Source organism: Falco naumanni, chromosome 4 (genome assembly GCF_017639655.2).
Source record: "Falco naumanni isolate bFalNau1 chromosome 4, bFalNau1.pat, whole genome shotgun sequence".
Lineage (NCBI taxonomy): Eukaryota > Metazoa > Chordata > Aves > Falconiformes > Falconidae > Falco > Falco naumanni.
This window is the reverse complement of record NC_054057.1, coordinates 69253855-69279542: the sequence shown is the minus strand read 5'-3', so window position 1 is coordinate 69279542 and position 25688 is coordinate 69253855. Positions and strand designations below refer to the sequence as shown.

The following is a 25688-nucleotide window of genomic DNA, read 5'->3' as shown; positions in this document are numbered from 1 at the left end:
GACGTTGGGGAAGCAGGTCTGGAGACTAGTGATACAATGGAATCTCTCTTTAATTTTGCTGTGATTTATCCAGGGAAAATTCTGGGACGGGTAGAGGATAGGTAAGGAACTGAAGAGTGGCTTTAGTAGCTTGCTTTGTTTCCTAGGACAAGCAACACAACAAAGCAAATTAGAAAAACGTTGCTCAGCCTGAAATACCTTTCAACTGCTGTGAAATAGCACTGGTGCCAGGAGAAAATCTGCAGCTATGAGCATCTTCAAGGCAGGTTTGAATAACAAAGTTCAGAGGTGTATGTGGGAAACATTTTGTGATGTTTACTTAGGTAGAAATATTACTTAGCAACAGCTTCCTGTAATTTTTATGTGCTTGGAATTTCTGTGACCATAAGCTTAGTTTTACTACCTTCATATGGGAAAGGGGTCTTGAAGCACAGAACAGACTTAGCCAACCTCAAGGGCAAGATATTTTTAAAGCTTCAAACACAAAAGAAATTTTTCCAGTTGCTACCACATGAAGTGGAAGAGCTCCTTTTATTTGGAGATCTTATCAGAACTGCCTTTCCCCAGCTCTAGCTCTGACAAATGCCAGATGGAAGTTGACACCCGATAATCTCACTGGGGCGTCTGTTCTGAACCTTGCCAAGCGACAGCTTTATTGAGTGTGTGTAGTGCTTGTGGTTGGGGCTATTGTGATGCTTGCAAATGGCTAGACATCCTAAACTAATTCACGTCAGCTTATTAAGAGGACTTAAGAGATTTATGGTGCTTGATGGTGTGATACAGCCCAGAATTGGGGGAAAAGGGGTGGAAGCAATCGCTCCATACAAATGGCTATTTAAGAGTATGCTACTTAAACACACCAAACAAAACTTGGGGCTGTGAAGAAGTATCTATTAGGCTTTTCTCCACCAACCTGGGGTGATGCAAGACTGTGGGATTTCAGTACGTACCAGTTTCAGCTTGCTGAGAAATCCCCATGCGTGCAGCTCCTGCGGTCTCACCACATGTACGTGTCTTCGGCTTCTTCACCGCTGCACCTTGATGCAAATGCAGGGGACTGAGGATTTGCTTCCCCCACCCCAATTCCTGACCAGCACTTTAGACAGAAGCCACTGTCAGATCTGTTCTGTCATTAGAGCATGTGCACAAGAATGAATTCTTAGCTCATCCAACAGTTAATAAGCAGTAAATACAGAGAATCCTCCCCCGAAGTTAAGATATCTTAATTTCTGTACAGAGGGCTTGTCAAGGCAAAGCTTTTTGGTTAGTTAGAAAGGAGAATGAGGTATTTTGCTGCTGATACAGTGAAAATTGGAAAAGTTTCCATCTTGTTTGGTCTGAGTTGCCATTTTAATTCTTTCATCCTTAGCCCCTTCCCCAAAACACTTGTTATTTAAGTCAGTCTCTGGGCCACTGAGGAGGCTGAGAGGAGTTTAATGCTTCACATGCAGGAGTTCAGCGCTGACATTACTGGAAGATGTTTTAAGATCTCTCATCTTCAGTGGTGACGTTGACTGCTCGTGATTTTCAGGGGTTGCCTGGTAGTTGAGGGTACTTCAGATAGAATACTTACTTTTCCCACTTCAAGAACAGTTCCAAGCGACCTTATTTGCTTAAACAAAGGAACCTGCACTGCCCCTGGTTTGATAAAATGTACAAGAATGACAACACTTGGCAGACAATTTTGTTGGAAATTGCTGTTGTCTGGGCATGGATGTAGAAGCGGGAAGTCACAAAATGTAAAATAATAATAACACTGAGCAAGAGTTAGCCTGCGTTAGTAATGCACGAATGGGAGAGCTGCAAGTGGCTCAGCCTGGTGTGATGGTCTTGCTCAGTTTGTTTCATTCAGAGAAAATCCTGCTGCATGTTGGGGTTGCTTTGTTACTGTAAGTGAAGATAAAGATTTGGCCAGCTCATAGATTCTGTACGTTTTCCTCCCTTCAACACCCCCTTAAAGAAGGCATAGCAATGATTCTGTATTTAAAATCTTAAAAATTTTACTTGATTGTAAAAGTATTCTAAATCAAACGCAATTCTGATGCCCCTTCCCAGATTTCAGCAAACAGAGCAAATTAAATTTCAGTTGTGTATGATGGTATAGCATTCTTTCATTTTATGATGAAGGAACTGGAAATCTTTGTTGTAGAAGGCTTTGAAGGGATTGTGAACCCCTGAGTCCATACAAAGAAGTGTATTCAGTGTGTGAGAAGACCAACTGAAATATGTCACTTGGCAAAGCTCTCTGAAACATCTTTCTCTATCAGGAATTGGGTTTGACAGGGATTGCCTCTGTCAGTAAATTTTGTGTTTAAAAAAAACCCAACCACCACAAAACAAAACACAAAAAAGTTCAAAAAAACCCAGGTGTGACCAGCACAAAGATAGTTTCTAACTGGAAGGTTGAGGATTTCGGGACCTTTTGATTAATTACAGAGCTGGTGAATAACCAACCATGTCCTGGAGGAAGCACGACTAACCATTCTCTCAGTTTGTAACAATAGCTGCTTAAAAGTTCAATGATTGTACTTCCCAATTATATCCTATAATTGTCCACAAGTTCCTTTTGGAGGGATGTGAATGAACTTGCTGGGATGTTTATGCTTCTTCATTAGGGCTGTTGGTTAGGTGAAAAAACCCCGGCGTGCTGGGCAGGGGGAGGTGGTGGGGGTACTGGCTGGACTGCCTGGCAGCAGGCTGAGCTGTACATGCCTGTAGTTATTTCAGTTGCTGCTTTGATCCAAGGTTCGTGGCTGGCATTGCATAAGTGTGCAAACCAGCACGTGGCGGCTTGGTCACTGAAATACTGTAGATTACAACTGTGTGCGTTCATCGTCTTTATCTAGATTTTTTTTAGATGAGGGTACCGGGGGGCACTGGGCTGGCTGGGCTGGCGTTGTTTGAGAGTCGTCAGCGTTGCTTTTATTTTGGCTCGTGACATTTAAAACAAACAAGAGTATTAACTTTGGCTCTTGGTAGTGCTTAAATGTTGGCTAAGTGAGTATAGGGTTTTCAGATGAAGAGTCTGGCTTCCTTGTGAATGTGTATTTAAATGAACTGAAAAAAACAGGGCAGGATGCTCAGCACCTGTTCATGTCCAAAAAGTTTTCCAATGTGGAATTTCCTTCTCCCTTCTTCAAAACAGGGTCAGAATTGCTGTCAAGGACGAAGGCAGAGCAAGAGGATGCTCTGTACTAACAAGGAGCTTCTAGCTTAGTACCTTCAGTGTGAATTCCTTAATTTGAGAATGCACTTTCTGATTTACCTGACCAGAGGCTGCCTCCTGGGCACCTTGAGAGGTTGGAGGCTCTGAGGAAGATGATGTTTTAAAGGAAATCCGACAAAAGAGTTGGAAAGAAAGTCCGGTTAGAACAGCATTCAGCAGAATGCTGGGATTCATTTCCTTCTACATATTTTTAAAGAACTTTGGGTGTATGGTGTTTCACTGGCATCACTTCGGTGCACTCCAGAAAAATAAATGTGATTTTAATCTTGTGTATCAGGGTAGAGGTGCCCTTTTTCAAGAATGTCAAGAAATACTGCTCTGTTGTAATGTAAATGGGGCAGTTTCAGCTTTTGAAGACATCAGCTCCCACACTGCAGTCACTGAAGCACTGGCAGGTGTCGAACAGTTAAGCTGTTAAGTATTATGAGCCTTGATCATATGCAAGCATAATGAGGGGGACAGGTATTTAGCAAGGTTGGTGCGATAAAGACTGTAAAATTTGCAAGGTCTTCTTAGTTGGGGAAGGGGGATTTCATTAATCTGTTCATAGAACTGCTCCAGTCTTCTGTTTCCTGTGCAATCTGAAGGCTTCTGGAGATGTACAGATCTCATTGCTGGTCACTTGGGACTCCAGCAGAACTGCTGCTGCTGCTGGTATGTGGCCACGCTGGAATTTCAGGGCCCTGACATGATGAACTGAGCCTGAGCTCACGTTACAGGGTAAGACTGATGTTTTTTCAAGTCAACCCACTGAGTTAAGGCAACTTAAGTAGCAAGTTTGTCAGAGATCAGAGTAAAGATCTGCATCCTGAGTGAGCCACAGTAACACGTAAGGTTGGTGGCTTTCTGGTTCTTCGTCTGCCTCTCAGTTCACTTTAGCCTGATCCCTGGGCATAAGTCCTCATTTAGTGCTTTTTAAAAAAACGTGAATTGTTTGGGGCAGGGAGGGAGGTGGTTGATCTCAATTTATTCATCAAAATAAAGCTTGCCGGTCTGTAGGATTGTAAGGAAGGGAAGGTTTCTAGGGCAAGGGAACAGGCATGGCTTGGAGTGGTGTAGCCATAATTTCCAACTCAAATTTTGATATTTTTTCTGGTTTAGTAGCTGTGAGGCTTTAATGAACAGCGCACAGCATTATTGCAATGTCAGGCTTTAATACCTGCGGGCAGGAGCAGCAGTGACAGCAGAGCCACGCATGCGGTGAGGGAGAGGTTGGGCTCTGCGTGGGTTTTCGGAGATGCAGGAGCAGACGCACCTTCCCTGCCGAGGGGAAAGGTTTCAGTGCTGAGGTGTGACGTTCTCGTGTGGCAAAACTTTAAGGCAGTTTGCGTGACACACGATGGGGTTGCCTGTGTGCTGGCTGATTTTTTTTCCACTTATTGATGTGAAGAGGGCCAAGTTCGATACAGTGTTCAAGGGAAGGATTATTTGGTGTCTGTGGGAGAGCTGCTGAACTTGGCAGCTTTGCTTTTGACAATGCGAGTGTGATGCCATTAGCTTCTGAGTTGTTTGTTCTGAAATATCTGAAAATAGTAACTGAGATTTTACTAAGCAACCTGCTGCAAAAAAATCAAGTCCCAGCTATTGCACTGAGCTGAGCGTCTGGAAATCTCTTGTGCAGAAACTTCAAATTGTGTCATATTGTCAACTTTTTATGATTGAGAAGGTACATACAGAATGCTGGCACTTGAAGGTGGGCTCAAACCCTGCTGCACTGTTAAAGACACAATTAGAAAATCTTAGGAATGATGCAGGAAGCTTTGCCAGCATATTGGGTTTCCTAGGGATAAGACACGTGCAATTCAGCAGACATCATGGCATAACTAAGCATTTTTCTGTTACCGTTTTAAACTTCATTAGGCATCCATGTTGCGTTACCATGCTGCCAGGATTGTAATACTGCATGAGCAATGAAAGTATTCATTAAAATTAGAGTGTCAAGTGTTTTTCTTGTCTTTTCTGCAAAGACAAACCAATTCTATTCTATGGGTAGTGAAAACATAACAGCAGTGGTTTAATAAAATGAATAGGACTTGTTTTTTCTGGTCTTCAGTTTTTTCTGTATGTCATCTTTCTGAAGTAAGGCTGATCGCGCTGGATGTGTTTACACAGCTTCAGCTCGGGATGAATGAGTCCAAGAGTTCCCTTGTAAGTACCCCTCAAAAGCTCCCAAAAGCCAGGGAGGAAGTGGAGCTCCTCGGTGTGATGTCTGACTGTCTGAAAGTCTCGCCCAGTGGAGCCTTAATGCAGCTTAAAGGAGTAAAGGCTTTTGTTTTTAAACTGTATTTGAAGCGAAGCCTTTAAAGCTCAATAAACATTTCTCTGTTCATTCAATTCCATGGGTGGTAGGCTCGGGGAATCTGGAGCTCTGTGTTTCTGCCAGAAGGGAAAGCACAGCATGCAGTAGCAGCCTTACCTGGAGACTTAACGAAAAAACATTTGTGTGGAAACTTGTGCTTTATATGAAACAACTTCTAACCTCATAAGCAGGCTTCTATAATTATTAAATTAGCAAAAGCAGTGTCGCGTGTAGATAACCTTTACCTTAGGCTTCTCTTCCACCCTCAATAACCTTATCTCCAGGACCGCTTAAATAATTTGTGTAGAGTTTGGCTGTTCTTTCAGTGCTTAGATATCAGGTTTCTAGCCCACAAAACTAGAAGTCTATTAGAACTACGTATCTGCATCAAGTGTCAGGTTTTGTTCCGGGGAATATAAAATGTTCTCCTTTGAGCCTGTACAGTCTGTGAGTTTGGTGGGTGTGATAAGAAAAATGTCCTCGTGTTTTGCACAGCTCCATTGGCAGAAGGAGAAGTTGCTGCATGACAGTTCTTGTTGATCAGCACCAGGGAAGAGCGTGTTGTTTTTCCACATGCTCTAATCTGTGATAACAAAAAGAACTCCAGATTGTGTTTTTCAAACACGCTTTAGGTCTCTGGGTGCTGAGATTTGCCAGTGACTATCCGCTGTGGTAATACATCCATCCACCCAAAGCCTAATTTAAAGTGGCGTGGTTTCAAATATGAGCCTTGCTTTGATACGGAAGGAGACTGAGCAGGACTCAGCACAAAATTGTCAAGTGTTTTGCGTTGTACTAAGTATTGTGCAGAGGATTGGGCAGTGGATGTGGACTTGGATACCACAGATCTCTTCTCGGTGCTGCTGTTGGCCTCTTGGGTCCCTGCCCATGCCCCAGTGGTTGTCTGTAAGGTGGAGCTGCTCAAAGCGACCTGCTGACGAGCTCGACTTCAATAAACTTCAGACGGCAAATGCAGGAGATGCCTTGAGGCAGAATTTAATTTTAAATGGGTTTAGGCAAACAACTGTCAGAAACGTCTTGGGTAAAATATTTGATCTGCCCATGGACAGGCGGATGGACTGTACAGCATCTCAAATGCTTCTGCAGCTCCCTTCCCTTCAAAGATTGCTTTCAGTAATGGCAGCTCTGTCCAGAGATTTGAAACCTCTGTAGTTTGCTTAAGAAAAAGACTCCTTGTCCCAGGAGAAACTGATACAGCTTCAGGTTTCTCGTAGGGGAGAGTCCCATCTCTTTTTCTTGCTAGGTAACACTAGTTTGTGTAGGTTTGGGTTTTTTCCCCGAAGGATTCTGTCCATTGTGAGGTTATTTCCATAACTTTCCCCTGCACACACAGTAATTGCACCATTTAGGGATTGGCGGGTGTCGCAGCTCATGCTATGGTGTCAATTAGACCAGTCTTAATTGCTCTGAAATGGACAATGCTGATAGTAGCTGGTGATTAGACCATTATCTCGACTCCTGTGCTGATAAACATCCACGAAGCTGAAGCTTTTTGGTGATCGTGGCACATGCCTGCACGGTTCACATAGTGTAAGCAGATCCTGTTCCTCTCCATGGCCGAACATAGTTTAACAGGCAGATAGTGAGACCTCTGCTACTACTGTACTTCCTTATTATTGAACAAAGTGACTTCAGTGATGCTCAGTGTTATTTTTAAGTGTTTACCGTGGTAGAGGCATGATATGAACCAGACTTTTCACCGTTCCGATTCAGTTGAAGCCATTAACTGTCGTAGAAGAAAGAACAAGAATCTCCCCTGAGTTTAATGTAACTTCAGAAGATTCAATTCCCTCGTTGTTGGCCTCTGCTTGTTGGGATGGCATGACTAGTTTGGGCTTAAATTCCTTCAGATTACAGCTTTCTCTTGCATAATTTACAAGGAGAAATAGATTAATAGCGTCTAAGGGTGGCTTGTGCAATGTATTTAATGGTTTTTTACTCATCTATCGCCCTTTGTTTTTCCTTAGGGTTGTATTTGTGTGGCTTTTGGTCATTTTTGTCACTTCTTATTTGACACTTTGATTAGAGAAGCAGAGTAATGTGGCATGGCACACATCATATAGATCAGGGATATAGGGATCAGTATGTTTGCAGTGAGAAGCCATTAAGCAGATATATGTCTGGATAGAGCACAGCTGGATAGTTTGTGCAGGGCCACGTACTACTTTACTATGTTGAGTTACTTGAAAACGGGCATTGCTGCTGTGCTGAAGATGGCAAGGGCAAGTAGTAAATAAAAATACACTTCATAGAGAGGTCTCAACTGCTTGGCTCTGAGACTGCAAGCAAACAGTATCTGTTTCAGTACTGCTAAGTAAATTCTTATACCTAGAAATAAACCGTGGAGAGCATACTTACAGCTTTGGGCAAAGAGAGGAAGGTGTAGAAATTAGTGAGCACAAGCTGATGAGGCCAAAATGACTAGAGTAGTTGAGAGAATATTATATGGGTGCATATGACCTATGCATTTGATACTAGTATACCTAGTAAGAAGATACTGCGTAGTTTTCTCCTTTCCACAGTTGAAATAGGATTTAAAAAAAAAATATTATTGTAGGTTCAGGGAAAACCATGACACCTGTTAAAGTACTGAAAGACAGGCTTTACGATATTTAGGTCTGGATGTATCTACATGGGAAATAAATCTGGTAACCGAAGGATGTACACGTTAGCCCTGGGGTGGATCCTTCCTGCACTGGCTGCTCACGTCGGGTGTAAGGGCTCTGGTTTGGCTCCTGCCGGGCTGCCTGCTGCCAGCCGGGGGTTATGCTGGGGAGCAGCACTGCTTCCAAGGGCGCTGTCTGCTTGGAGAGGCTGCTGGAGACCCCAAGTCGCCTTCCCATTGCTACTGTCTCCGGTAGTAAGCCTCTTCTTGGCACAGAGCAAAACCCCTTACCCTTGGAGCGGCTGCAGTGGGACAGAGAGCGGCGTTGTGATCAGGTTCCCACTGCAGCCCTGCTATGTCCAGCGCGGATTTGGGCAGCGTGCTCAATGACCACGCTCAAAAACAGTTTATGCATCCCGGTAACTTAAGAAAAATCATTCTGATTGGTGGAGCTAGTTAGCTATGCTTCCCAAGAAAATTCAACCTCCAGATATTTCTTTGCACAACTGGCCTTCAGGTGATACTTCACCTTTCTGTCTCTTCATCCTCTCCAGAGGTGAGGCAGGAAGGGGGAATCTGGAATAAATCATGTTTCTTCTTTCTCTCTGCTTCTTTGCAGCATCTTCGTCCACAAACACAAATTCAGTTTCAGCATCTGTGTTTACAGTTCATGACTACGCCGTGAAATATGTCCAGATTAAAATCTTAACCTCTGTCTGACATTTCTGTGTAGATCATTAGCTATCAGCTTAATCTCCTTGTGGTTAATCTTATACTTCCACCCATTCCATTACGTTTCTCAGTTATGGACAGCTCCACTTTCGTGTTTGCTGTAAACTGTGTGTCCTTTTTGGTGTAGATTTGCTGTCATTTTGTGTGTCCGGGTTACATTTTGCACATCTTTTCACCTAACACTTGTAAAATGCAATCTTCCTTACCCCACGCAGCTGAATGTGTTAGCTTAGCTTTCATTGTTTCATGCCTTGTTTACTACAACATTCTTCTCTGTGGCCTTGAGAAAAGCAGTCTTAGCCCTCTCCTTATCTTTGCAGAAAGCAAAGGTTATACGTTTCACCTCATGCTTTGATCGTGTTGCCCCTTGTTTTCAGGACAGGATTTGTAGGTAAAACTAATAGCTTGTCTTAGACTTACGTTTGGAAAAATTAGAGGGACCTTGTTCTTAGACCATCACCGTACACTGAAGCACTTCTGCGTGTCTCCATTCATCTCTGTTTCTCAGTAGGGCAGACACCAGCTCCCATCCTTCTCTTCTATGGCTTGTCCCGATGCAGCAGCATCTCTCGTTCAGCACCAAGCTGCTGACTTCTATTCTGGTCACTCCATGCTCTCAGTCAATAAGAAATAAATTGGTCTGATGAGAAGCTTGCCCCCAGCACTGTGCTGACACAGACACCTGGCTGGGGAGGGAGGTGGTTCACATCCTGCTGGTTCAGAGATCCAGAGTGCAGATCTGTAATACAGCACGGACGGAGACTTCACGTGCAGTTACGCTTATTTTAGGATGCCTGTGGCTGCCTGGACCACTTCACTGATTCTCTTGGGTCTGCTGGGATCACAGTCTGAGCGAGCAGGTTTGATGGGAGTAGGTTAAAGTTAACAGGGATGTTTTCAAGATGCTGTACATCAGAAAGAGCAATATATAGTTAAATATTAACATGAAGCTTTCATGAGGCTCCCAGGTGGTGTGTCGGCTGTTGAATGATAGAAACAAATCCTTAGGTTGTAATAAGGATTGGCATTTAATAAACCATAACAACAAAAAAGCACCCTCATAGCTGTGAGTAAAATTATGAGCAAAGCTTTACAGAAAATTTCCCCAAATTAACTTTAAAGATTCTGGTCTTGGTCTAAATTACGGATAGTCTGTTCCAATGTACAGAATCAAGTACAGTATGAGGTGGCAGATGTGCAAACTACTTTAAAGTTAACTAGACCTTACAGATCCTCATGTTTCCCAGAGGTTAGGGATGCTGAGCGTCTCTGCCCCTTTGTATAGGGAAACAGATTTCACATAGTGGCTCTTTTGCAAATTACTGTCAGAAAGGCTGAAGCTCGGGGAATTCATGCCTCCCAGTCCTCAGGTAGCTGAGGGATCGGGGTGGGTGTGGTGGCTGCTTCATCTTCCATCACAAGCACCAGAGGCACTGGCAGTCGGAAAGCCTGGGGTTAGGATAGATGTCCATGGGAGCGTTACACTCCGTGGTAACTGCCTGGGGACTCCAGGTTTCGCCTAAAGATGTAGTGTCAGTTTTGGGGCTTGCCTATTAAAGAAAAAAGCAAGCAAGCAGAGGTTGTGGTTATTTCCAAACCCTTATGCTGCGCTAAGCTCCCATGTAATTTTGAACACAAAATGCAAGGAGCAAGCTTGATCTGCTTGCCAGAGAGTGGCACAACAGCAGCATTGTAGACACTAGGTAAAGTATTTACAACTTCTCGTCGCTATCCTTGTGTGCACTTTGTGACACTTGTTCCACCTTTAACAGTGCTGCTGTGTTTTCAAATCAAACTCCATGTTTTGGTATTTTGAGCTTGATTGCCAACAGTTTAGTCAGATTTCTGCAAGTTGTTTTTACCTGCTTGGGGGAATCAGCTTGATTGAAAGGTACTAGGAGAGTGAAAACAGACCTAGTCCTGAGTTTAAATTTTTTAATTATTTTTTTTTATTTCACTTTTGTCCCCTAGCTCTGATCAGAGACGTGCTTAGCTCTGTAAGTTCGTTTCATAAGGGGCTTGCGGCCATGGTGTAAACACCACATGCACCACTTAAAATGCATGAAAGGAAAATGATTCTTTGATCTTTATTCTATCTGGGCAATATTAGGCACACTCGAGTGGAGGCGTCCACTTCTCCGTGCAAATAGTTGGGGTGACAGACAAGAGCAGGGGTGAAAGCCTTCAAGGGAGAGAAACAGAAAGGTGTAGGATATTGGTGAAACGAGGGTCTGTCCTGAAGGTTCAGTGGGAGAAGGTGAGGGACTTTCATAGCTGAGGTTTGTAGCCCAAGAAGTTCTGTCCCCCAAAATAAGAGATGATAGTCAGGCTGCCTGACTACCTCTAGCCACGGAGGTGAGCCATTGAGTCTGACGTTAGGCAGGGCTTTGTATGCCCGGGCAGGGGTCCTGCCTCGTGTCCTTGGTGTGGTAGCTGGAGAAGCTCATTTGCAAAAGTTACAACTTTTTAAGAGGGTGAAGAGTGAGTGATCAAAGGCATTGTGGATCTGTTGTGGCTGATGACTTCCTCCAGGCTTCATCATATGACTTATATATAAAAATATTTTCATGTATTATATAAATAAAAGTACGTGTGTCTATATGTATGTATGAGTTCCTCTTCGGAAGTTTTCTGTATTCTTTGGCATAATTCGTACACGAGTAAATGTCTCTATTTCCAGAGAAATACCCCACCAGCAGTTGTAATGCAGAAGGTAGCAGGTTACTCCGCAGCCTCAAGAGTGGAAGGTTGCATGGAAGAGACTGCATTCGAGAGGCATCTGCCTTCACTGCTCTCCTCCTCTATCAACAACAGAGCTCAACCTTTTCCCCTTAATCTCCATTCACCCACTTCTTTCGCAGACCTCCATATCCTCCATTATCGCCACTGGACAAGGAAGCACTGGACAACTCCAGGCCCTTTTATCTTCACTAAACTCACATTTGCTGACCCTAACAGGTCCAAGCAACAGTACCAGCATCTTCGTCGGTTTTGGCTGTGGTGGCTGTTCTTGGCTGGGAGGATGCCTCATGGGAGCAGCCAAACACAGGGGGTTTGCAAATGGCACCAGTCCCATTTTGGAATATTTGAGACATTCCCCGTAGCTCCAAATGAGCACGTAACTTGTGAAAGGGTTGGGAGGTGAAACACGTTTTTTCTTATCCTTACTGATAGATGAGATAAGAGTTGTAACATTGTCCTGAGAAATTTCAATGGGAAGAGTTTCCTTTCTGTTTGAGTAACAGCGTGTTGTTTTTGGAAGTCACTGTCTATGGGAAGGGAGGCACCTGCAGTTAATTTTATCTGTTCCTGTGTAAATACAGACCTCCTAACGTTTCCAACTCGCAGTTCAGTGGGGTCATGGCATTATGTTCTATAATATCTCATTATATAAATAACACTTTATTTTTTGTGCTGGTTGTAAAGCCTTGAATTTATTTGGCACTTGCTCCTTCCCGAGTTGGTGCTAAAAACTGAAATCCTGTGTGCGGATACCAGCATTGGAGTCGATACGTTTTGGGAGGGTTGTTCCTTGGATGTCTTTGGCGTTGGGGAAAAGGGAGGGATGAGTGTTCTTAGAACAGTTGAACACTGTGAATAAGTGTCATAAAGTTTGCTTGAACATCTTGTGATATTTCCTGAATTTTGCTTGATAACTACAGCCAGCGTCAGGCGTTGCTGGCAATCTTTTTGTAGAAGCATGTTAACCTCTTATTTTTTGTTCTGTTCTAGTTGCTCTATTTATTTTGTAGGTTTAAGAAGGTCTGGGAGAGCTACTGTTGTTAGTCACTAAGGCAATCAAAAGTCCTTGTGTTCTTTACAGTCCGGTAGACCTCTATAACCATGTTCTTCCCCGGCACGCTGCCATTGTGGTGCCCTGGGAGCAGTTTGCCCTGTGCAGCCCAAGAATGCCGCTGTTGGGGTTTAGGATTTACGTTTCTGCCTTTCTGGTCTCGGTGACATGAAGAAATAATTGAAGGACATAAGCCACAGCGTGGAGGGGTTGGCAGAACACTCTTTTTCTTGCAGCAACCCTCTGTCAACCTGCTGTGCTATAGAGTTTTAGATTTATACCTAGTTTTCACTGGATGCAGTTTTATTTAATCTTTAATAGCTGTTTTCAACCTGACAATACATTAATGCATTTGGATGAGGTGTCATCTCAATGTGTTCAGATCGCATAAATGCTCAGAAGAAAATAGGTGAACATGTTAAAAAAATGAAAAATATTGTTTTATGGATTAAAATCATGTTATAGAACTCTGTAACAAACACTGCTTAATGACTTACTGAATTTGGAGTCTTCTTGACAGAAGAATGAGTTAATTTTGAGGAACAGTGATCAAGTGAAAAATGCTGTGTACATGTAACATGATTCAATACATAATTCTATAAGGAGGTAAGATTAATATGGATTTCAAGAGCAGCAATGCCACTCAGCACTTGCAGAAATTCAGGAAACAAGCACAAACTCTGCAGTGCTAAATTAAGATCACATGCTTGCAACACACTCAGGAGTTACTGCCGTGGGCAATTAGTCCTTGGGTTTCCTTTTTTTTTTTTTTCTTGTTGGTTTTGTTTTTGTTTAGAACCACAAGAACCCATTTCTGTGGAGGTCATTGTCATGACTGTACAGTGAGGAAATTAAATTACAGTTCCCACTGCAACTGTAACTGGAGTATGGTTCTATGAGGGGGTGTGTGTGTGCAAGACTGGATTAATTTGTATGCCAGATACTGCAGCCATTTACAGTAAGAGGAAAAAAAACACAGGGAGGTGCAGAGCTCTCCGATACTGTTTCTGTGGGACTCTGGCTTGAATTATACGCATGTGCACGTCTTATAACATTACACTAACTTAAGCTCTGGCATCGAGCGATATGTATCGCGGCCAAAACAAGCCATTTTAAGCCGTGTCAGTGCTGGGTTCAGACTGGCTTCCTCCTGCATTTTTCTCCTGGTTCTATATACGCCTCAAAATGCTTGCTGTGAGAAAAACCCTGCAAAAAGCCAGTGAAATTGCATTATCCTGATGAGTTTGGTGGCATCGTGGGCTGCAGGCGGTGGGAGGCGAGGGCTTGTTTGGGGAGCTGGCAAGGGGTTCAGGCGTGTTTGCCCTGTGCAGATAGCGGAGCGGTTGGATGCCTCCCTGTGCAGGCAGCAAATGCATTGGCTGAGGTTGAGGGCGGTTCTCCTGCCGCTGTTGTTTTCTGTCCTGGATTTCATTGGATCTGGAGCCTCCTAATTGCCTGGTCTGTAATCAAAATACAGCTTGTGTAAATGAGACGGGACCTGACGGTGCAGGGTGAGTTTGCTCCTTGCCACTGGCTGGTCCAGTGGCCAAGAGGAGCGGCTTGCACGGGACACGGCTGGTGACCCCGGCCGGCCAGGATGGCCTATGGTGGCCTGGGCTGCCGCCTCTGACCCACGTTCACATGGATGGGGCTTGTTATTGCACGGGCGAAGGATCGTGTCAGTTCACGACAAATCAACCCCAGAACCATGTGGGAACATCTGTGTATATATGCAGCATCTTGACGTTCACACGTGTGGTTTAGAATTTTGTCTTAATGAGCTGTGTACCCCTTGTCGTACCCAGGCCACCATCCATTTCAACACTCGGTTCAGCCCACCCAGGACGTTGCTATTTAAACCCACCCAGTGGCAGAGGATCCCCAAGGAACAGGAAAACTTACTCTGAGTGATTTTTATCTTTTTTTTTTTCCCTCTTTTTCTGACAATTCCCAGCTATTGATTTGTTAGCAGAAAGCAAGAAACAAGACCGAACACAAATGTTTTTAATCATACCTCAATATTCAGACAAACTGTGTTTACTAGCTGAACAACTTAATGCTTAATTGACTTGCCTGTTAAATATGGATCTCCTGGTTACCTGTGTTGGCTTGGGAATGTGTTTACCGTATCAGTGTGTTTTGTTTCCACCTGAAGAACAGGGAAGTGGTGAAACTACGGGACTGATCCACAGAGGTAGACATTCCTTTGCGCTGACTCTGCTGCCTTTTGTCCCCCCCAGCTGGGCCTCAGCAGCCTGAAAAAACGTCAGTTTGAATCTATAATCAGAAAAGTTTGTAAAATGCATTGTTTCCCAAGTCTTTGGAGCCACTCGAGCTAGCTAGTTAAATATTTATTCACCCCTGGAACAACAGGTTTGAACCTCTGTGTCGGCTCTGTTTCTCCCTCATCCAGGGCAGATTAGTTAAGCACTACGCTGTTTGTCATCTTTGGGACAGGGATTTTGGAAGTCCTGTCCTTAAAGACCTGCTGAAGCGGTTTCATGGCAGTGACGAATAGTTTTGCTCTGGTGCTGGTGCTGAAGCACTTTTCCCTGCAGTAACTTTTATGGTGCAGTGTTGGGGGTGTCTGCCCCTACCCCAAAACAGCTCTTCCCTTGTCTCTAACTAGGATTTACAAAGTTCACTTTTGACTTTCTTCTCTTCTGTGCGGAATGACGAGAGTTGACTTCTGCTCCCTGGGCTGAGAGGGAGGCACCGCATTGTCCAGAAGTCCCACAGCACGGTGCAGAGGCTGGGGCTGTATAGCTGCTGTGTCTGAGCGTACCCTGTGCCTCCTCGGTCTGCACCGAACCGTGCCCCAGCTCCCCAAAGCTGCCCCAGCTCCCCAAAGCACGGTCTCATTGCCAAGAGGCAAGTCTACACGGGCCAGTGGTGATTACTGGAGTCTGCAAACCCCGATGATGAAGGGGTGATGGGGTGCACTGGGTCAGCACGAACCTATTCAGTGTTGTCCTGCCGTGAAAGCATAAGGTGGCAGCAAAAAAAACAAATAAAAAAACCCTCTTCTGACCCATCTGGAGTCACATAACCTGGATGCTGTAGTAATAGTTGTAAGAAGTGTTAGTGAAGATCGGCTGGAGAGGTTTCTACATGATTTTCACGTGCTTTCTAGCATGCGTACTTTGACATGTCAAGATGACATCTATTCAGGATCTCTGTAATGAGGATGTACACGAAATAGCGATTGACAATTTCTGGTCTTGAATGCTTAATGGAAAAAAGATGTTGCCTTGGCTGCTTTGCTTTCTTCAAGCCGTCTTTGAAACATCAAAAGCTGGTAGAACAGGAAAAAGAGAAAGTTCAGAACAGTTTAAAAATGGTTTAATTGTATCTTCTAAAAACCTTTAGAGCTGAGAATTTAAACAGTTTCTGCCCTGTGAATATTTGCAGCTGAGTTTGAAGTGTGTAAATAAGCACAGGACATGGAAGATTAGTTTCCATAACAAATTGAAAGAAGAAATACTGGGTGGTATAATGTTAAATAGGTGCCATGTGTCACTGGGTGTTTTGCATGAGGGACAACTTTTCCAAATTACCTGTCTGCTCCGCTGACTCCTTGAGATACAAATGTTGTCTCCTGAATATTTTGAACTTCATAGTTCTTAGGCATGAAACAGACCTGGAAAAATACTGTTTTGGAGGAGGCGCTGTGACTGATGTTGCTATCACTTGCCCTCCAGCTTGCGGAGATCATTCCTGCATGTATTCGCCGCAGCAGTTTACTTCCCAGCTGGATGCTAACCCAGCCTAGGGAGGTGTGTGCTGCAGGGAGCACTGGTACTAGCAAGCGTAGAAGTCCTTGCAAGACATCAGTGTGTTGGTGCTCGCTTAGGAACACAGGGAAGTGTGTAAGAAATAGCCCAGAAAAAATTTTTCCCCCATAAACCTTGATATTTTAGACTGGAATTAGCAAGTTTGATAGTGTTTTGGACTAAATTCTGGAATTTTCTCTCATGTGTTTTTCTGTTGCCAGTACTTCTAATAAACTGCAGCCATGACATCTGTTGCTAGACTGCTTCATCTGTGGCCTGGTAAAGAACATATAGCTGTGCTTCTATAGCAAGCTTCTCATTTTATAGTTAGACTGTAGGTATCACCTGCAAGTTGCTTCTGTTTGGCTGTTGCTCAGTTACTGTTTGTGGCAGGTTCCCAAAACAAGACCTAAATTTGAAATACACTCCCGTGTTTCTTGTTAACAGATTAATCTTGAGGGATGCACAGAGGAAATACCTGCAGTGAAGGGCTGACATGGAAGCAGTAAGATATTTGAGATTAAATTGACCTTGTGGTAGAATTTCAACCTTACCCATTTTGTATTTCTTCAAGAGATTGATCAGGCTGGAACAAACCTGAAATTGCTCATCTTTACTATCCCATCTACTGCAGCTACTGCTGCTTATTCCACAAATGGCCTTCACCACTTTAACACACTTAATTCTGCAATCCTTTAACGTGGGGTGGGACACGATGGAGGGGGATTTTCTTCCTAACCACAGCTGGGGATGCGATGGTCAGTACTTAGCAGCACGCTGTACTAGGGATCCTGGGTGCTGCTCATTCAGCTGATAAAACTAGACCGTGTTCCGCGATGGGTCTGCTCACGCACATTAGCCAGTAATTAAAAACAACATTTTAGCCCCCAGACATTGGTGTGTCTGGGATGTCCCCAAATAAAGCCCCTCTGGCTTCAGTGCTGAGTATTGGACAGAAGGCTTGGGAACTGTGGAGGCAGGTGGTGGTAATTCGGTGTGAGGCTGCTTGGTCTGGCCAGCCCAGATCGCGGGAGGACTTTGCCTTCCTCCACCGAGGGCGCGTGGGTGGCGCGTCAGAAGCCGTTCAGATGTGCCCTCTGACCAAACGCTGTGTTCGCTGAGGAGCTGGGGTCTTGATCTACGCGTCAGCAACTCACAGCTGTAGCCCCGAGGCTGGATGTCACCGTGCGGATAAATCCAGGCCCATGTCCCCCATCCCCCACCTAAAGTTCTTCCTACTCCTCCCTAAATGGCTCCGTCAAAGCCGCGCTTGGCTTGGGTGCTCGCTCTTGTAGCGGAGATTTCAGCTTTGTTGTATCTTTCTTGATGGCGTGTTCCAGATTAAGCAGTTGGGTTTAATTGGTTCAGCCTCATTTGAACCGTTAAGACTGAGGGAGAAGTTGCTGAGCAGCGGAGGGGCAGGACCATCCTTTCCCTCCCAGCTCCCCTGGGTTTGCCCAGCTCCCGCTCCCTGCCCAGCGCTGGTCATGGGGTTTGCTCTGAGCTACGCTGCCACTCGCTTTCTATTTCAAAGCCCACACGGCCCACTGAAAGTATTGTGAGGCACTAAGTGATGGGCAATTAGAAAGTAAACCATAAAAGCCTCAAGCAATAACACTCGTGGGTGCCCTTCTTTTTGGACTTGCTGGGAGAGTCACCAGCGGGCACGTGTGGGGTGCCAGGGCAGCAGGCTTCCTCCGGGGAACCTTCTGACAGGGTGGTAGGCAGATGGAAAGCAAATCCTGATAAAGCTGAAGGGTTATGTAAAAGTATTGTTGGACGTGCATTACTTGCGGCACCGCTGTGGGAAACTTAGTTTCTTAAGCTAAGAAACTACATTCTTCTGGCTGAAACTGGCTGTCCCAGACTGGGAGACTCATCACTTCTGGGATTCAGGAATAATGACGGAGTCGCTGGAGCTCTCCCGGGAGCCTTGTAGTACTGGTCCGAGAGACTCGTTTTTTTCTCTTTTTGCAGATGAGCATTAATGAATTGTGAGAGTGAATGATAACGCTCTCCAAAAAATGTTTTTAAAATTTGGAGTTTACACTGCAAAGTGGAGATGATGCAGATGCCTGCGCTCATGGCATCTCGGGCTCGTGCCCTTTGAGAAGAAAGATGCCAGGCCAGGCAGGGTGACGTGTCACTGCTGTAAGCCCTTCACGGTCATGCCGCATCGGGTTGTCCTGTGGTACTCAGTTGCCTTTTCTCTTTTCTCTTCACAGTTTGTCCACCTGCCTGCAAGTCCCAAGGCTGCACCTCTGATGGTCAGTGCTGTCACAGCGAATGTCTTGGGGACTGCACAGAGCCAAACAACCCTGAAAAATGCGTGTCTTGCCGCAACTTCTACCTTGAAGGCAAATGTGTGGACACCTGCCCACCCGGTTACTATCGCTTTGAGGGGTGGCGTTGTGTGACCTTCAGCTTCTGCCAGGAACTGCACAACAAATGCAAAAATGCCAGGGAGTCGGGGTGTCACGTTATCCACAATAACGAATGCATTCATGAATGCCCGTCAGGGTACATCATGAATTCCAGCAAGTAAGTACCAGTGTCTGCAGGCAGAGAAACCATGCTGTAGGTTTTGTACTGTGCTTTCCTCTCACTCGGACGGAGGGTTTGTGTCCTGTGTCAAGACCAAGAAAAGTTTCCAGCGTCAGCGTGTCTGTGACAATTACCTGGTTTAATTAGATTTGCAAACTAATACCTCGCTAATTGAAGCCATTAAAAGCAGACGGGTTGACCTACCACGTGCTGGTACTTTGTTCTTCCCTTGGTTCCCCTCAAGTCTGGAAAAAGTGGGAAAGGGAGATGGAGGACGAGGAAGAGGAGCACCCTCAAGCTGCAAGGGTCTTTCTGTAACCAAGTGAGACGAGGGAGATGGGCAGTGGAGAGGCTTTAGTAGCCCTGCTTCCCTTCCCATCCAAAGCACACCTCGGACTGGAACGCCTTGCTGTTAAGCAGAATAGGGAGAAGTCATGTCTAATGAAAAGAGCGTAGCGCATTTTGAGTGGATCATTCTCAGAATCTCTGTCCCTTGTCCCTGTAATTACTTTCATTGAGCAGGTTCAAGCTGTGCCAGACATAAATGGACAGTGTAACAAACAAGTGCAGCATGAATCAAAGCAGCGAACAGCCATTCTATCTGTTCCCAGGGTTTCTCGACAAAGGAATTAAATAATTTATGTTGCTGAGCTGTTTATCACTGAAAACTTTGTTGTTTGTCCCACAATAACATTATATATTGTGATGAGTCAGATTTCCTATGAATATTGGTAGCTTTGTGCTCACAGGTATTTGCTCCTGCCATAATGATTTCAGGGAATTCACTCCAACGGGACTTTTTATTCCATTTCCTGTTTTGCTTTTTAAAAGAGCGAACTAGCAGCCCCCGGAGTCGATACGCTGCTTGTCTAACAGCAGCCATCACCTCCCTCCTATGCTTGTTCCCGGCTGCTGTCAGTAGGACCTTACACCACTAGTCCGTGCTTTTCCTAGAGTATTTATTTCTCTGAACTAGTTGGGAACACATTCTTGTGGTGTTGTGACCAGGGCAAGCAATCGTCTTGCTGCTATTTAAGAAGTATTTCCCCAGAGCACAAAGCACATGCTTGCTTGCCTTTCTTTAAAGCAACATTTTATGCAGTACTTAATCAGAGGATTCCCAGATGAACGGCCTGCTCTCTGCTCATCAGTTACCTGTTTGGTTAATGATCTTGGCATGGAGACTGTGGCTGGATTTCTTGATCTTGGAACCCCTGGTATGCATAGGACTGAGAGCATCGTGGTGGGTGGGCTATTTAAAATCATCAAAATCAATTCACTCTGGTTTCTGTTGTGTAGGAAGGGACAGAATGATTAGTGGTTGAAATGTCGAAATGACAATTTAAAGAATTATCAGTTATTTGGAGTTCGTAAGAGCTGTGTGCTGCTTACTGCAAGTGGATCCCATGGCATGTTGTCAGGACGCTGTCGCTTTGCATTGATTACTCGGCTTTTGAGAGTTGCTGAGGATGCCCGAGATGGCATTCTGCAAAAGCATCGCATCTGCATTCCTGCCTCTCCTGTTTTCCAGCTTGCACTGTACACCCTGCGCAGGGCCCTGCCCGAAGGTTTGTGACTATGGGAAGGAGAAGACAATCGATTCAGTGACATCGGCGCAGGAGCTCCGTGGCTGCACAGTTGTTAATGGAAGCTTAGTGATAAATATCCGTGGAGGAAGTAAGTTCTGTCTGTGGAAGGGGGCAGGGAGTGCTGGCTGTTAGATGGGTGAATGTGACACCATCCCTGAGCTGGAGCATTTCGCTTTTGCTTTGACCACCCTGAATCTTAGAGCGATTCAGAAAAGTAACCGCAAAGCAAAGGCTCTTGTGATGTTCGTTTGAGGTTTTCATAAGGTTTTATGAATTATGAATTAATGTAAAGCAGCTCTATTTAATATGGTTGGGCTCCGATATCAGTGTTTCTCTCTGTGATATCAGAAAACTAAAACCCATGTTTTCCTCTCCGTAGATAACATAGCAGCTGAGCTAGAAGCGAATCTTGGCTTGATAGAAGAAATCTCAGGTTACCTAAAAATTCGCCGGTCTTATGCCTTGGTTTCTCTTTCTTTTTTTCGTAAACTACATCTGATTAGGGGAGAAACACTAGAAGCTGGGTGAGTTCTTTCAGAATATACTTCATTTTAACACTGAAGTGTAAGGAGTACTAGTGCTATGAGGGTCATTTGTATTGGTAAACAATTTCCAAGTTATTTTTAAATGTTCCTCTGCCCAGGGCTTGTGGCCTGCTAGGGAAGGGAGTTTGCATTCATTTTTCTTTGGTGTCTGGGTTAGTGCATGGGGGGAAAAAGTTTTCAGTGGATCCTCTCCCAATCCACATTTTCATTCTCTGCTTTCAGGAATTACTCATTTTATGCGTTGGACAACCAGAATCTCCGCCAACTCTGGGACTGGAGTAAACACAACCTCACTATTGCACGAGGCAAACTCTTCTTCCATTATAATCCCAAACTGTGTTTGTCAGAAATCCACAAGATGGAGGAGATCTCTGGGACTAAGGGCCGTCAGGAAAGGAATGACATAGCCCTGAAGACAAATGGTGATCAAGCCTCATGTAAGAACGTCTTAGGAGGCAGCGAGACTTGCATCATTTTCATCTGCCTTGCTAACCTCACGCTCTTATTTCTCTCAGCCCAACCTATGATGTTTTTCCAGGGTCTGTCCTTTTGTCCTTTTGGGGAAGCACCAGACTCGCTGCTTGCTTGTGCACTGCGGCAACACTGTCACTGTGCCACAAGTAGAAGTACTTACGGGTTCTCCATCTGGCCAGGAGCCTACCTGGCCAACTTCGGTTTTCAGAAGTTTGCTCACTGTGTGCTCAGCTGTGATTCTTGCAGGGTTCAGTGTATTGTTGTGCCTTTTTGAAGAGTTTAGCACAACATAACCTCAGTCCAGATTGGGACTTTGTGTTACAGCTGAGTACCTGATTAATAGTCATAATCTTCTTTTCCCGTGTCATGAGCCGACAGTCCGCACACAGAATAAACATAGTAGAGAAACAGGATTTCCACCCGTCTCTGGAGCCATGTGAGGGAATTGCTGTGACAACGGTCAGAGACATTTTTCCAACAATTTCTGTTGTGCTTCTCAGAGGTTTTTAAGCCAACAGCTTTCTTCAAGAACAATGATAAGACAGTGCCTGTGTCAGCATGGCTAAGGAGCAAACACACAGTGTTGCTTTATGCTTTAACTAAAGTCATGCTACTGAAGAGGTAGCTTTGCAGATACTTTGGCAGCAACACTGCCGTAAGTGCATCCCTTCCGCACCCCCAGCCCTGCTGTTTGTTCCCATTCGGTGCCACACACAATCCCCCTTCCCGGTTTGTGCCAGTAAAACTCTTTACAGGTCTGCATGGTGAACCAGATTGTAGAATTAATCTGGGATAAAAGATGGCAGGCTTTGTTGTTCCTAGCTCGTGTCATCTCTCTGCTTTGATTTATTGCCTAGCCCCGCGAAGTTGTAGATGTGCACAGGAACAGGGGCACACACAGGTTGACACACGAGATGCTTAAGCAAGTATTGCCACCAAAAAACCCAGCATTAATTAAACTATGATTTCAGTTCTTCGCATTTCAGTTCCTTGCTCTTTTCACAGCTTGCAGTGCATCTCAGATCATCCTGCTTCTCTGCATCTGGGGACAGCGCTGCTTAAGCAGCCCCTTCCCCAGCTCTGCCCTGATTATGCTGACGTAGCTATTTGTGAACAAAAGTGAAGATCTTTCGGTTAAATCAGTTTCCTGATGTGGTTTGCCACATATCAACACATGCAGCCGTGCCAGCACAGCAGGGAGAAGGGAGTGTGATGACTGTACCTAAACACTGGCTGTGCCAGTGAAAAAACATACACAGAGCCATACTCTCAGGTACACCACTCCAGCCTGGGCAGAGTGAAGGGGGACAGGGAATCAGCTGCCTGTAAAGGTCACCTCCTCCTGTGAGACACTAACCAGCTCTTCCCACGTTTGGGGATGAGCCTGGATCTGGGGTTCAAAGCCAGCTCTGTTGTGTGGTTGTGTGCAGCTCCCAGCCGGGGGGCTGGTTGATTCGTTTAAAGGCACCTGGAGGAGACGGTTGCGTTTCTCTTCGCCAGCTTCAACTCCACCCTGCTGAGCTGTTCTCTGTGCCGCCCCTCCACCTCAAACCACAGGTTGCCAGTGTGATTGGCTTTTTGTTTGTTTTTACATTTCAGGTCTTGTTTTCACACTGGCAGCATCCTGTTTACCAAAAAAAAAAAAAGGGAAAAAAGGAAAAAAAAGCCCTTGTTTGTTCCGGATGTGGTGCCAGTGCAATGGACGTTCTTCCTCCCTTGTGCAGTTACTGCAGGAATGGCAAATCCAATCTGAGCTACACAGTCAGTCCTTCTTGGGCTGCTTGGACATACCATATCATGACGCCACCCTCAAAACTCCACCCTCCTGCACTACTTGTCCTTCCCTCCTGTTTGCAAAGGGACCGTGCTGCTCCCAGGCAAGGCTGGGAATCCACACACTTAGTTTTTGTAGCCTCTGCCTTCTATGCAAACCATATTTTGCTGGGTTCAGTTGCATAGATCATGGTGAATTTTAAAATATGTGGCCTTTAGGTGTCCCACTTATTAGAATTTAGTTCAGCTCTTCTACAGGGTCATTTTCATAAAACTATAGAAAAATTTAAGCTGGCAGGAACCTTAGGAGGTCATCTAGTCCAACCCCGGCTTAAGGCAGGAATAGCTTCAGAGTAAGATAAGGCTTTAACGAGCAGCTCTTCTCAATGCCAAATTTCTCATAGTCATCTGTGGAGAAAATAAACGTCAAAGATAATTAAAAATAGAAAACTTTATTTATTAGCATTAACAAAATCGTTGTTGGTTCTCTTTTGTTACAGGTGAAAATGAATTGCTGAAATTTTCATCCATTAGAACTTCTCATGACAAGATCCTGTTGAAGTGGGAGCCGTACTGGCCTCCAGATTTCCGTGATCTCCTGGGCTTTATGCTTTTTTACAAAGAAGCGTAAGTGATCCACTATTAGGTTACCAAATAATAGCCACGCTGGGATTCCGCAAATGGCAGTTGGCATTGAAGAGCAGGTATTAGATTTGCTGTAGGCACAGCTATTTAGTCTCTGTGGCTGTCTGGCTCCTACACTTCAGTTTCCGATTTTACCCTTATATAAAAGTGTTGATGAAGATCCCTGGCTTACTGAGCTGTGTACAGTCAAAATTCATCATTTAAGAAGAATCCAAATATTAATTGTTCCAGCTATTCTAGACATACATACTCTAACCATGGAGTTTATCATCTCCCCACTATCTCCATGGGATGTTGAGGTTTTTATTCCCTTTGAGGTGGGGAGCGCTGTTTTAGAATTGAGGGTTACCAAGCTGATTTTCATAAAGCTGAAAATAATTAGCCTGGATTTGGTTCTTGGGTTCGTCTGTGGAACAGTACCTGTCCTGTGATGCTGTTAGGAGACTGGGTTGCAAAACTCCCTGTGCTTCATTTTCAGAATACATATAATGAGGTAGCTATACTTTCTGCAAAGGGTAAAGGATTATCACTTTCAATGATGTATTTAAAAAGGTTGGGTTTAAAAGCTTGAATCAGGATTCTGTTAGTTTGAGGCTTTTTTGTTTTGTTTTTTTACAGCCCGTACCAAAATGTGACGGAGTTTGATGGCCAAGACGCTTGTGGGTCAAATAGCTGGACAGTTGTAGATGTTGACCCACCTCCACGGTCAAATGAGCCCAAAGCCCAGGCTCAGCCAGGCTGGCTGCTAAGGGGCTTGAAGCCATGGACACAGTATGCTGTCTTTGTTAAAACTCTGGTCACCTTCTCGGATGAACGAAGAACATATGGTGCAAAGAGTGAAATCATCTACGTCCAGACCAACGCTACTGGTCAGTGTCGTTAAAATAATGTTGCCTTGCAAGTGGAAAAGAAAAACAGATCTAGTCTTTTACTGGTAGTTGTGATAGTCCCATATCTGTGAAACTGGGCACTGCCGTTGCTGCTCTGCTGTGGTGGGAAGCTATTCCTAACCCAGTGGAAGGAGGTGTGCGTCCCTGCATGGGGGGTGGTGCCAGCGTGCCCCCCTTCTGTCAGGCTCCGGTGGCCGCATGTAGGAGACTGTGTGCAGGCTGCTGTACCTGCAGCAGCACCGCTGGCTCCCAGCAGACCCGCTGTGGAGAACGCTGCTTATTCCCGTAGACGCGGAAACTTGCCTGTGTTTGTCCCTCGTTCTGTCGAACTCTGGCAGAGTAGTGGAAGTGACCTCTGTCTCTTCCTGCCCACACAGTTCCGTCAGTCCCATTAGATCCGATATCTGTTTCCAACTCTTCATCCCAAATCATTCTGAAGTGGAAGCCACCCTCGGAGCCCAACGGGAACATCACGCACTACCTGGTGTTCTGGCAGCAGCAGGCAGAAGATAGTGAGCTGTATGAACTTGATTACTGCTTAAAAGGTGCGTGAGTGTTTCTCTCTCTGTGCGTTTTTTTCAAGCTTTCTCAGAATTCCCTGGGCATTCCTCAGGCAGCTTGGAGGTGCTCTGGACGCCTAATTTTGCAGATTCCAAGACTGTTGTTGAAGAAGCAGGCTGAGATGCAGCTGTGTTCTCTGACAGTTCAGTTACATTATACGTGAGGTGCTACTGCCAAATTATGTGCAAAAGGTCTCCAAAACCATTTTTTTACAAAGT

At 44.9% G+C, this 25688-nt stretch overlaps 1 protein-coding gene across 2 annotated transcripts in view; it reads left to right on the top strand.

Moving 5' to 3' along the window:
* INSR (insulin receptor) overlaps positions 1–25688 on the top strand; it is a 61104-nt gene that overhangs the window by 17801 nt on the left and 17615 nt on the right. For both annotated transcript variants that reach the window (XM_040589799.1, XM_040589798.1), the window contains exons 3-9: positions 18675–18990; positions 20525–20670; positions 20962–21106; positions 21350–21564; positions 23875–24001; positions 24638–24888; positions 25287–25454. In XM_040589799.1, coding sequence (XP_040445733.1) covers positions 18675–18990; positions 20525–20670; positions 20962–21106; positions 21350–21564; positions 23875–24001; positions 24638–24888; positions 25287–25454 — 1368 coding nt within the window. The remainder of the gene's footprint in view (positions 1–18674; positions 18991–20524; positions 20671–20961; positions 21107–21349; positions 21565–23874; positions 24002–24637; positions 24889–25286; positions 25455–25688) is intronic.